The 13,640-nt window shown below is 46.3% G+C and overlaps 1 protein-coding gene across 1 annotated transcript in view; it reads right to left on the bottom strand.

The window, feature by feature from the left end:
* DSCAM (DS cell adhesion molecule) overlaps positions 1-13,640 on the bottom strand; it is a 749,662-nt gene that overhangs the window by 83,442 nt on the left and 652,580 nt on the right. Inside the window, exon 20 of the mRNA XM_059165108.1 lies at positions 8,900-9,055. Within this exon, the coding sequence (XP_059021091.1) occupies positions 8,900-9,055 (156 nt within the window). The remainder of the gene's footprint in view (positions 1-8,899; positions 9,056-13,640) is intronic.

A 13,640-nucleotide genomic window follows, 5' to 3' on the forward strand; every position in this document is an offset into this window, starting at 1 on the left:
GGCCTTGAACGGGCTGGGGATGTACATCTTGCCTCCTGAGTTAGAGAGACATGAGGACAAACTTCCACAGTCATCATGGACCACTATTCCTTGCCCCATACACTTGGTAATGGCATCCTTTTGGGCTGAGGGAGGCATAGAAATACTTTTGATGAGGATAGACTTTTGTGTCGGAGATTCCCAGTTTGCGTAGACAACACACACTCTTCTGTAACCCATCTGAGAAGGCAGGATATGGTGTTAACAATATTAAGCATAATTTGGGAGCAAGCTTGAATGCCTGTACCCTCCCCCCATTGTTCTGTTTTCCAGATTGAAGAGGGAGGATGCAGTGAGGTAGGCAGACTATAGGGGGAGGGGGAAAGGGCATTAATGTTGCTACTAGATAAGCCTTGAAGATCTTGTTTTGTTCTTCACTGGCCTGAATATCCACGTGGAGAGTGGTTCCCACCTTGATAGCAGTGTTTAAATTCCAACCAACATACGTCCCTTGTGAGCCCTTGGAGGAGTCTTTGAGTCTCTTCCTGCTGCAGTAACAACATGACTGCTTGGTAAACATTTCTGGAGTTGAATGTGTGTCTCACGATGGGCATCTCAACTCTTCCAAGTCATAACAACAAAACCAGTGAACACAGTGAGAGCTAACTTGGGTTGAACATCGTCACCACTTAAAAATACGAAATTTCAGGAGCAGTTTTTGGCAAGCCCTGCTGATGGCAGAGGTCTAGAAAAGGGGACACGTGTAAGTGATGACACTCAAATTACTAAATCCTTAGGAACAAGGCACTGTTGTCCTGAGTAGGGAGGGCATTTGTGCTCAGGCTTCCTATTGGTGAGGGTAACAGCCAAGACATCCACCGGCCTGCAACCTGGATCAGAACCACAAGGGCTCCTCCTGAACACCAAGGATAGAGTGCACACTTTCTTGACTTTTTCATCCTAGTGGATGCCCCAGATTCACCAACACTCTCCATTCCTTCTGCAAAGCCACCACCTTGCTGGGGTTTGCCATGCCTAGCACTACCCCTGCCAGCTTCCTTCTAGAAGTCCAAGTGCTTGGGCAGCAACCACGGGAGGCTTCTTAGCAAAAAGTCAGTCATGCTTATTTCCACCTTGTTTGTGACAATTACCCTCATCATGGTAACGCGGTTTAATTCAGTATGTAAACCAATGAAATGTGAGTGCCAAAGAAAGCCATTTCCGTGACAATTAATAGGATTTCTTTGGAAAAGCTTTCTCAATGGTAAGTTAAAAAAAAAGAAGGTTTGGGTGCACCTGGGTGGCCCAGTCATTAAGCGTCTGCTTTCTGCTTAGGTCATGATCCCAGGGTCCTGGGATCGAGTCCTGCATTGGGCTCCTTGCTCAGTGGGAGGCCTGATTCTTCCTCTCCCTCTACCTGGTTGTGCTCTCTCTCCCTCTGTCAAATAAAAAAAAAAATCCTTAAAAAAAAAAAAAAGAAGGTTTGGCAAGTTTGGGGCCAAGATCACTGAGAAAAATGATACATATAGTGAAAATCAAGATGAACTGGTTAAAAAAAGTGTAGCAGAGAGATTGTTGGTGCACGGCGGCATGCTTTACTCCACTCTCAGGAAGCCTAAGCCGGAAATGGCAGGTGATCCACGCTGGAAACAGTCATGGAACTGATGACGTAGAGATCTCTTCACCCAAAACTTAAAGAAATGAGACCATGTTATTTAATTAAAGAATGAGCAAAGACAATCTGAGGGCTTTGGAGGGGTGGGGTTTGGGAGGTTGGGTGAGCCTGGTGGTAGGTACTATGGAGGGCATGTATTGCATGGAGCACTGGGTGTGGTACATAAACAATGAATTCTGGAACACTGAAAAGAAATTTAAAAATAAATAAAAATTTTTAAAAAAGGAATAAATAGAGAATAAATTTCTATTTGGATAAGTTAAAATAAATGTACATTAAATGTACCTTAAAGTATGTCTCTTGGTCACTGTAAACCTTAGTGACTCTTTGCTTTCTTTGATTATTTCCATTAACTCGTCTTGATTATATCATGTCAAAGGGTTTTCACTGTGTTTACTGTGTAAATCCCCATCTGACTCCTCATACACTGATGTATGATCTGTCTTGTGTAACCTTTCCTTCTAGGGTTGTTAGAATTTTACACAAAACAATTTTATATCACTGTGCAGGAAGGTGTGAATGCTGCATTCTCCCTGAGGGCTTCTGTTCAGTTCTACCTCTTAGTTCTCTGTCCTGGCCAAATTCATCATTTCTCCAACAAACCTTAGTCTCCTCATCTATGAAGTTGGAACAGTAATTGTACCTATTTACAGTTTTAGTGCTAGGATTATGAGAGATACTGCCTCTAAAGAATTTATATGGAGTTTTGCATACAGAAGACACCAAATAAATCCTAGTGATCATTTGTAAGGACAATCTTCATTTCCTTATGTTGCACATCACTAAAGGATCCCAGCCTTTACTAGGATGTGACCCAGTGTGGAACTATAAACACCAGATGTTGAGAGTTACAGAAAACAGATGGTGTAGGATGGTCTGTCTGGGACATATTTTCTTAAAACATTCTTAGTCATCAAGTTACATTTTGTTAATCTGCTCTTCAGTAAAGAATGCTGCTCCAGAGAACCTTTCTCCTGTGTTCTCCTGATTTGCCTATGCCTCCCTGCTGCATTCCAGAAGCTCTTACAGCTCACATAGTCAATCCCCATGGAGATCTCCACTCAGATTCACAGGCACCTTAGACCTATCATGTCCCAAACTGGGATCACCATCTCCCTTTCCAAATCTCCTCTCCTCCTGTACCCATGGCAGGAGATGGCACAGCGATGTGCCACTTCACAGTTGCAAAAGCCAGAACCTAGAATCTCCTCGCCTACCATCCCCCGCAGGATGTGGAAGGTTAGGGAACCCTTGAGACCTTCACGTGGACATGGTTAGTCACTGGCTCTCCTCCTGGCTTAGCGTTCTGCAGTATCAGACCACTGTTTAGGTCCCTGGAAGTGGTATGCTTGTCCCACCCCAGGACCTTGACACAGGATGATCTGGGGTCTTAGGTTCCTTCTGTTTAGAATCTTTTCCTACTCTTCTTCTTTTCCTTGGCAACTCTTATGCATCCAGCAGTTTCTACTAAATATTACTTCCTTGAGAAAACCTTCTCTGACCATGAGCCTAGATGCATTCAGGGCTCCCAGGCTATCTCTGAAGACCCTTCCCTGTGGAACATGTCAGGATCCACTCAAATCTCCTCCAGCAACCTGCAAGCCCTACCTGGCCCATCCTGTTTTCTATTGTATCTCCAGTGTCTGAGTCTGGAACATACTTAACTTCAACGCAGACTTTCAAAGTGAATAGAAAAATGATTTCATCGACTACAGTGTGGTAGGAAGAATTTTAAGATGGTACCCAAGATTCTCTTCCTCTGATAAACATGCCTGTAAAATTCCTTCCTATTGTATGTAGGTGGTAACTGTCACTATGATGGATGGGTTATTCCTGTGATCAGATTATGTTATGTGACAAAAGTGAAGGGATTTTGCAGATATAATTAATGTCCTAATCAGCTGACTTCAAGTTAAACAAGAGGAGAGTATTCTGGGTGGGCCTGACCTAATCAGAGAATTCTCTTACAAGAGGGTTTAGAGGTCAGAGACTGAAGAACTCAGAGAGATTTGAAGCAGTAGTGATACACTCCCATGGGTCTTGAAGAAGCAAACTGCCCCTCTGGGGAGGGCCTATGTGACAGGGAACAAAAGGTGGCCTCTGGGCACTGAATTGATGGTACCAGTCCCCCACACACAAGAAGCCCAACCCTGCCAACATCCAGTGAGCTTGGGAGAGGACCTGACCTCAGGTGAGCCCCTAGCCCCAACCAACACCTTGACTTCAGCCTGTGAGACCCTGAGCAGGGGACCCAATTGACCTGGACCTGGACCCCTAACCCATGGAAATGGTGAGATAATAAAGTTGTGTTATTTTAAGGTGCTAAATTTGAGGTGATCTGTTAGCATAAAAAGTGAGTCCGTACAGTTAAGGCCCCTGATGATGTGTTTTAATGTAAAATGTCAAAGCCAGTGCTTTGAAAAAATACTGTTGTGATTTGAAGTATAAGTCTGACTACGAACACAGATGCTTCAGCCAACTTCTTTATTGTCATGATCACTTCTCTGGCCTTGGTGATCAGGCAGAGGCAGGGAGTGTGTGTGTGTGTGTGTGTGTGTGTGTGTGTGTCACAGGTGGTGTCTGCATGTGCATGTGAGCCTGTGTTTATGTGATCTATCATGGCAGCCAGACCCACCTGAGCCCAGTGCTGCCGAGTTCCCCCCGAGCCAAGCGCAGACTGTCATCCATGACAGCCATCACGGTCATGCCACGCACACGTCTCTTTTCTAGTCTCATTTCCACAAGATGCTGCTGTTCCTGGCCTCTGCTCTTATAAGAGCGGTATTGTCTACACATTCTTTAAAGGAGACCAGTCCTTTCACAGTGGCATTGTGGGGGGAGCCAATACGCAAGCACAGGTGGACGTGAGTGGCCCTTCTTACATGAGAGTGGGCCGTGGGGCACTCCCCACGGGGTACCTCTGGGACATTGCCTGGTTATCGCTGCAGTGCAGGGAACTCGAAATCTGCGTGGGGGAGGCCTCCTGGGACACCCTGCTCTGTTGTGTTCTCGGGGCACCTACTGCACACGGAGCCCAGCACTGCTATGTGCTCAGTATCTGTTCATGCAGGAATGGCACTTCAGGTGGTCAGGCAAAGAGACACTCCACTGCTTTTCAGGCACAGCAAGGTGTGATCACACAATCACCCGAGAACAGATGACCCATGCCTTCAGGAGAACGTATAGCTCAAGATCTGGGGGCTCCAAGGGTTCAGAGAGAGCCTGATGCCTGTTGACTCTTCACTTGCTCTTAGCTCCGTTTTCCATGCACCACCCTTCCTGCAAGGAGAGTGGGAAGCATGGGGCGGGGAGCCCAGATCCCTACCGCACCTCCCGATGGCCTTCTTCCCATATAAAATGATTTACAGAGTTATGTGCATTAGTAATGTACTCAGCAAATATTTGAACTTAAACACAACCATCTCTATTTATACATATACAATGTTTACTTTTGCAGAAAAGGATCTGCGCTGTAAGTACCTTATGCCTGCAGAATAAAAATAACAATTGGAAAATTAATAGATTGTGTTTTGTTTGTGTTCTCTTTCCCCACAGCTTTGCTCAGATTATAGTCTCAGCAAATAAAACGGTATTAGGATTTCACAAACCCTTTAGAATTCAGAATTAGCTGTCTTGTGTTAAAAAAAAAAAAAAAAAAAAAGCAAGCCAGATCAGAATTCTTTTGCATTCTTGCAGAATAATAAAGGAGGTACAAGTTTTGATGGATAGAACAGTCCTGGGAAGGGAATCTGAAGCCTGAGCAGTTCTCACAGACCCTGAAAATATGTCCACAGACCCAACTGAGGCCATGTCTGTGAGCCTAAGAGTATGCTTATAGACCCAAGAATTTGTCCACAGATTTATGAATCTGTCTCCTGGCCCAGCAATCTTTATGGAAGCCATGAAACTTCTTAAGGCAAAGGTAATTTGTTCTCTGAGTAAACAGAATTATCCCTGGCAGAAGTAAACTTTTAAAAAAATGTTTTAATTTTTGATTTGACTTATTTATCTTATCTATTGTTAGTTACCACCTTATTCTATTTTTGTATACTTTATATGCAAGCGATATGCATCTTTCCTTCCTAAGATGATCAGTGACATAAGAACACAACTTAAGCCCTGGGCTTCCTGACACTGGGGGTTTAGGGACCTTGTTTAAGAAATGTATAGGGCACAGAGGACCAAACTGAATGTTTGGTGTCAGTGCACTAATATTTCTTTCCCCATGAGAATATCAATAAACACTGAAACTTCTCCCATGCCTGGACTAGTGCCTTACTGAGAAAGAACTTAATGAATGTTGTAAATTGTTATTTTACTTGAAGTTTATCCACAACCTTACATCATTTTAATTGAAACTGGCAGGTTAATTCAAACTTTCCAAACTCTACGATTTTGTAGCAGAAATTTAAATAGGATCTATATTCTCAATTTGACTAAGCATTCCTTCTCTGATAATTAGCCTTGCCCCTTCTTTCAATTAGACACAAAATTGCTTTCAGTTTTATAAACTGCTCAAATGCCTATTTCTGTAAGGTATTGAGTTCATAAAGGTGGCTGGCACAAGTCTTCACCCTCTCCAAGTCGTGAAGTTTTCATGTGTGTCTGGGGGAGAGAAGCTGATTGTTATGCCAGTTTTCCTCACATTGCTCTTGTGACACACACCAGCACGCGTGGGATTCTCCACCTCCTTCCTGGGGGAACGGCTAGACCCAAGGCAGGGTCTTTCACCATCAATGGCGTCTCCATACGCCATCGCATGGGATACAAAAGCAGAGAATAATTGATTGATAAATTAGACCTTAGGTGTCAGGGCCAATCTTTTTGTGAGAACCCCATGATTCCTAAAAGTAGAGGATTAATTAAAGATGATCCAGAGTCAGCAGTCAATACGCCGTGGGGGAGCCTTCCCTTCTTCGTGGATTTCCATACATTCTTCTGAAAAATGCAGGTGTCAAAATTCATGTTGCTAGTCAATTTGGTCTTTAAGTAATGATTCCCATGACATTCATGTTATTGCTTAGCAATGCAAAAGAATGTGTCACCCCTGCTCTGAATGAGTGGGGATCAAATAATCAAACATCCAGTGTCAGGAACCAGCCCACTACGTGTCAAGCTAGCTGTTTGCACACATCACTTGACTTTCTCTGTCTTAACTCTGTGCAGAGTGATCATAATGGCAATGTTGTACACGGGTTCAGTTCAGGGGGTAGGTGAGGTGCCCCAAGTCCCATGGACAAGTGACAGCCGACATCTAGACACAGCTTCTTGTCTATTGCATTTTCTTTTGTCTTAACAAATGAATGTTTTTATTTCTTATATAAAATATATATCTTTTGCTTTTTAAAGTTTCTTTTCAGTGTTCTAGAATTCATTATTTACGTACCACATCTAGTTCTCCATGCAATACGTGCCCTCCACAATACCCACCACCAGGCTCACCCAACCTCCTACCCCTCTCTCCTCCAAAACCTTCAGCTAGTTCCTCAGAGTCCACGGTCTCTCATGGTTCGTCTCCCCCTCCAATTGCCTCCAACTCCCTTCTCCTCTCCATCTCCCCATGTTCTCTGTGTTATTCCGTATGCTCCACAAGTAGGTAGAGCTGTATGATAATTGACTCTCTCTGCTTCACTTATTTCTCTCAGCATAATCTCCTCCAGTCCCGTCCATATACACTATGGAGTATTATGCCTCCATCAGAAAGGATGAATACAAACTCTCGTGTCTACCGCATTTTTAAAAAACTAAGTTATGACCACCTCCACTTAGGACATAGCTTTGTAGATCTCTCCGTTAATGTGTAACTTCCTAATGGCATTTCATTTTGCCCTAAGATTTCCCTAAATGATCCAGTTCCTTTGAGCAGAATTGGTTGATACCTGCACATTCCTGGGAAAACATTACCTGGGTGTTCTGGACAAGCTAAAGGTCATGATGCTAATTTTTGTGCATCCCCGGTGAAGCAAGAAGGACTCCAGAGATGGTGAGAAGACTGGGCGAGGGTAGATGGATGGGACAGGTTGGGGGAGTAAGGCTGGGCCTGCACAGGTGATGGCTGAGAGTAAGATGGGGTATGGTAGGCTGCTGGTGTCAGAGAAGCTTTGTAAGGGGGCAGAAAGGCTGAAGAAGGAGTGATCTGGACCTCAGAGCCTGAGTCCCCTGCCTTGCTTTCCCTGGATGGACTTGTGGGAAACTAATGTGTTTGGGATTCCACATAGAATAGGAGGGTGCATAAGCATCTAGCCTGCCAATGGGAGGTCATGTCCCCTACTACACTCTGCCCAGCTTCCTGGGAGCAGAGTCCTGGAAAGAAGACAAAGTTGTAGAGCCAAAATCTGTACTGAATTTTAGGACACTGGTGTCTCATTGCCACCCTATCTCTGGGACTGTTCTGGGCTCTGATCTGGGGAGTCCCACATGGGTATCGTCTGACAGAGTTGCTTCTTCCTTACTTAAGGTGGAGATGGCTTTTTCTCACTATTGCTGTGTTTATCAGAACTTTACATTTTAAATAGGCTCAGAGATGGTATCTCAGAGTTTCCCTTAAAATAATGCAAAAAGCACCCCCCCCAACACAAAAACAAAACCCACTTGCCATATCATTTTTGCAGGTTTGGGGAAGAGTCACACAACAAAGTCTACATTGAAGACAAGACATTGGAACAGCAAGAATTAATGGCCTGAACCAAAGGGAGCCGTAATTTAAAATTTTGCTAAATCATTATGAATTTCTCTAAGTAATTAAAAAATTAATAAGAAACTCTCAAACTAGAGATTTATTCTAAAGTGTTCTAAAACCGGCATAGAATAATATGGCTTCGACCGTTACATAATCTTCCAGGGGAAGGATGGAAATCATCTGAGCCTACACTACGAGTTGACGAGTCAAATGGAAATTCTCTGGATGGGATATAAAACAGGTGCAACGTGTTTTGCAGCTCTGGGATAAAAACCATTTTTGTGTAAAGAATACTCAGCCCACAGTTTGTAGAAAGATGACAAGTTCCAGGGGAGAGAAATGATGGACGCATCGAACAACAGTGACCTAAGACGGCGATGTCTGGACTGTGCTGGCATATTCGGGGAGGGCGGCAGGAGGCTTGCCGAGAGCAAAGTCAAGGACAGGCCCACGGAGGAACGTCGGGCTCTGGGACCAGCCCTCTCAACACCAGCTCCTGCCCGGGATGCTGTCACCCCAGGGAGCCTCGGGTGTCCCCTCACACCCACACCGGCCCCATCTCTCACCATCCTCTTTGGTCCGGGTGAAGATCTGCTCACTTCTGACGCCGTCCCCGGCGCGGGTGAAAGCCAGCACTTGGATGCTGTAGTTGGTGTACTTCTCCAGGCCGTCCAGCTCCAGGGAAGGCTGCGTCGTGGTGACGTTTTTAATCTCGCCCAGCTCTGGAGGACAAGAGAACACGACCTGGTGACTAGCGGTGGGCTCACTGGGCGTGCTGTCCAGCCCTGGGGCTCGCCCTCCAGCCGCCACCCCCTGAAATCCCTCTGAGGGGCTGTGCCCAGCCTCATCCACATGGGACTGCCCAGGACTCAGGGCGGATTGTCATTCAGGAAAACACAGTGACTCACTCCAGGTGAAGCGTTAGAGCCCAGTGCCCGCGGCCAGAGCCCAGCATCCCCCAGCAGCCAGTCAAGCGCGTCCCCCACAACGGACCCGCGGAGCCTGAGCCTGCATGTGGCTCCCTCCGTGCATACATTTCTAATTGCTCCTTAAGAAACTTCTGCAAGTCGAATTTCGTTTTTTGTGTATAAAGCAAACAAACTCAACTCTTACGGTCATGCATTTTTAAGGACCTAACTTCTCAGATGTTTGAACTGCCAGCTGCTCCTCTTACCTGGAGTGAACCACCCCCACCCCCAGCCTCCCTGCTGAAGTGACACACTTATGTGTCAGAAACGTGGCATTAGCTAAAAATGCTTCATCTCCTGGAGTGGGATCAGCTCATCGTATTCAAAGGTGGAATGTTATGCTCTCCCATCTCAGACATATTAGACAGGACAATTTGAGAAAACCTACAATGATGTGTTAGAGAGCTCCATGGGTGTTCTGGATTTTGCAATGAGCCACCTACAGAGCACTTGGAGCAGGAGAGAGAGGGCTGAGGACTGCTCACCCCCACACAGGACCCTCTGCAGTGTACTGGCCCTGCCTGCGAGCCTGTGTGCCCAGTTACTAAGAGGACGGGTGGGAACCAGCCTCGCTGGGTGGCTGGCTGTTGCGAAGGTCACCTGTGCATACGGCCGCTTGCAGGGCTGTCTGCCGGCTCCTCTCCCTCTTGCCTTGGCGATGACAGCCGCCATCCCTGCAGGCTCACTTACGGGTCAGCATCGTTCTGGGTTCAAAGCTAACCTATTTCACCCGTGCACCAATCCTATTATCTTCATGACCCTTTCAGGTTACAGGTAGGGAAACCAAGGCAGGGGCAGGGTCAGTGCCCTGCCTCAGGTCATGGTGTTTAGCAGAGTGGCCAAGACCATCGGCCGTGGAACCACAGTGCATGGCCTCATGTTCATGGGTCACGGTCTCAGCGTTCTGCTGTGGTCACTTGGTGAAACTGTCACACTGGCCAGATTAAACGAGCTTTCTCTTCCTGTCCTCTGTCTTTCTGTCCTCCTGTCCTTCCGGCATGTCACACAGATGGCTGCTTATTAATTAACAACATGGTTTTTTGTTGTTGTTGTTGTTCTTGTTTTGTTGTTGTTAGTGATGACTCCAGAATGTCTTTTTTTGTCTTTTTGGTTTTCATCAGAGCTGGACATAGGCGAAAAGTTGAAGCTCAAAAAGAACTGGAGTGGCCCAGGCTTGTCATACACCTGCCAGGACCCCTGGGTGGGATGCGGGGTGCGGGGGAAGGGGCATGGGAGGCAAGGTAGGTCATAGACTCAGCTGCAGGCCTGAGGGTGAGCCCAGGGCCCGTCACCACCTTGAGCAGATCCTGGGCCAGTCCTTTGGCCGGACTCTGTGCTGGGGAACAGTGAGCAAGGAAGGGAGTCCCCAGAAGGTGCCTTTGGCCTGGGGTCTCCTGGGGAGGCCAGCAGGGTGAACACTATTCGGGACCACAATCTGGAAGCCTCAAGAGATGGCTTTCGAGAGTGAGAGGATGTTTGCTCATGTGTGGGGTCGCTGCACATTCAGAGAGTGGACAGCCGTTAGGCCTGATGGGTCAGGAAGCCTCCCCTCGGAAGGGAGGGTCCGCTGGTGGCCACCAGAACGCGCCTCGTGTTCTATTAGTCACTTAAGATGCTTGTTTTCCTGAATGGATCTAATACGGGTCAAGTGGATGAGGATGAAGAAAAAACCCAAAAGCTAATGGGAAAAATGTAAGTGTAGTCTCATCAAGACCTCTTCAGATTAGGGACTTCCACACTGTGCCAAAGATGGATCTCTCTCTCTCACACACGGTTCCACAGAGCTGCAGGCCCGCAGCTCGCTATGAGACCTTGTCTATGTCACCGACCTCTGGGGACTTCGGGTTTTTGCATTTGTATTTAAGTTTTCATCTTTAAGAAGGGCCCGGGCTGTCTCCCTGCTGGTTGCAGGAGAAGGTGGCACGGATGCATCAGGGCCACTCCTGGGTAAGACGCCGTGATGGGGAGGGGGAGGGCCCCAAGGAACAAGGTGAAGTCGGCGCTCCCCATCTTTTTAAAGAAAGAAACAACTGAAGCAGAAAAATTCCATCTACCCATGAAGCGCAATGTGGATTAGAGTTAACACTTGGATGTTTACTTGTCTTGGGGTTCATATTGCTTTGACGAAATGATTTATTCAGAATCCTCATTCAAGATGGCCCCCAAGAGGTTCACGACACGGTCCGGGTGGCACACTGGGTGTTTTGCTGACTGGCAGGTGCTTGATGCTTAGGAGATGCGGAGAAAATAGAAAGGGAAATCATGACAAAAAGCCCAATCAAATCAGCATGCTTCATTTGTCATTTTTTCAAGCTTTTGTTCTTTTTTATGGTTTAAGCAGGATTTCTAACATCTCCTTCTGACAGACTCCATGGGGTTATTAAAAAGAAAAAAAAAAACCCAGGAACTAAAGGGTAACATTCTGCTGAAATCATGAATAAAATAATATGAGATGAATAAATAAAATACATTTAGACATATAAAAATTTTTAGCTGTTTTAAAACAAATTGTTTTATGTATTCATACCCTCCCTCCTACTCCAAGAGTCTCAAGGCAAAAAAGCAGGGGTGGAAATGACATTTCTGAAGTACCGCCAACTGAGCCGTTAGGGAAGCAAACATCCGGTCGGCACAAATGCCGCCTTGCCTCAGAAGCACCGTGTTGTCTCCGGCAATCGCAGACGAAATGACAGAGTTCAGACGCAGATGGAGATGGGACTTCAAAGCGTACAGCTTTTCTAGCAACTGCAGATGAATGGCCTTGTCACGTCTTGAAAAGTATCGAACTTTCAGATCATGATAACACTCCGAAGTTTCACCAGCTTACGGCACGGTTCGCCTCTCCTGTCACATGTACTCACCACTATTATCCGACCACACTAACAATAAAACGCCTTCCCGTATTGTATTTGAGGCAACTGCTAATCAGCGGTAGTAACAATCTGTGTCTCCCAGTCTGAGTGTACCTGTGTGCGTCTGTGTGAGAGGATGTATGTGAGTGTTGTGTGTGAGTTGTGAGTGTCTTGAGTGTGAACAGATGTATGTGTGGGCGTTGTGTGTGAGTCTGTGAGTGTGATGGGATGTATGTGTGGGTATTATGTGTGAGTCTGTCAGCGTGTGTGCCTGTGAATCTGTGTCTGTATGAGAGGATGTATGTGTAAGTGTTGAGTGTGAGTCTGTGAATGTGTGCCTGTGTGTGTTTGTGAATGTAAGTAGAGGAATGAGTGAGGGTTGTGAGTCTGTGAGTGAGCGTGAACAGATGTATGTGTGAAGGTTGTGTGCGTGCCTGTGAGTGTGCATCTGTGTGAGAGGATGTATGTGTGAGGGTCGTGTGTGGACCTGAGCGTGGGTGTCTGTGAGCATGAGTAGATAAATGTGTGAGGATTGTGTGAGTCTGTGAGTGTGCCTGTGAGTGTATACCTTTGAGTGTGAGTGGATGTGTGTATGTGAGGGTTGTGTGGGAGTCTGTATGAGGGAGTGTGTGTCTGAGTGTGTGTGAATGTGAGTGTGAGTGTGAGAGTGTGTGTGTGGTGTTTTCTTGGGGTTAGTGGGTCCGGCGCTTTACATGGTCACACGTTTTCCATCTGTGGGGACCTCGGGGCAGCAGCCTGAGGAGTGTCTGTGGAAGCATCCAGTAATCTCATGGAATTACCTGCTAACTCATACATGTCACCTCTTCCAAGTAGCAGGTGAAGAGAGAGTGTTCGTAGCAGGTTTACGTCTCTAAGGGTTTCCTTCTCATCTTCCGGAGATTAAGTGTAGACCTCTTACATTAGGCATTAAGCACACCACTTTGATCTTAATACAGTGAGCAAAAGCATCTCTAGGAACTGTAGGCATTTCCAAGCAGTCTTTATTTAAAGACTTTCATGTTTTTGAATATTCACGTTTTTCAAGCTTTAGAAGCATCAAGCCAAAAGAACCGTATTAACCACATCAGCCTTCGTGGAGCTGAGGTGCCGACCGACGGTATGAGTGATGAGGGGAAACGTGGATGACACGGACGAGGAGCCGTTTTTCCCGGATCCTGGGAATACTTCCAACAGGAGCAACAACAGAACCGTCTCAGTGCCACACTGCCTCCAGGTGGGTGTGCAAACGCATTTCGTTCCGTCTCATTCTGGACGAGGATGGGCACAAGTACCCACGATTGTATCATACGGCAGTGTGTCTATAAGATGGATACTTGTACACACGTCACTGCTCTGCACTTTACGTTATGGGATTTTTAAAAGCTTTTCTTGAGTCACGAGAGGGGGAAGTTGCTGCAGAGTCATCTGTGTCGATCTGTCCGTCTCTGGGGCTGGCTGAGCGTTACTGGGCTCCATGCTCCCTGGAT

The sequence above is a fragment of the Mustela lutreola genome, chromosome 2 (assembly GCF_030435805.1).
Source record: "Mustela lutreola isolate mMusLut2 chromosome 2, mMusLut2.pri, whole genome shotgun sequence".
Classification (NCBI taxonomy): Eukaryota; Metazoa; Chordata; class Mammalia; order Carnivora; family Mustelidae; genus Mustela; species Mustela lutreola.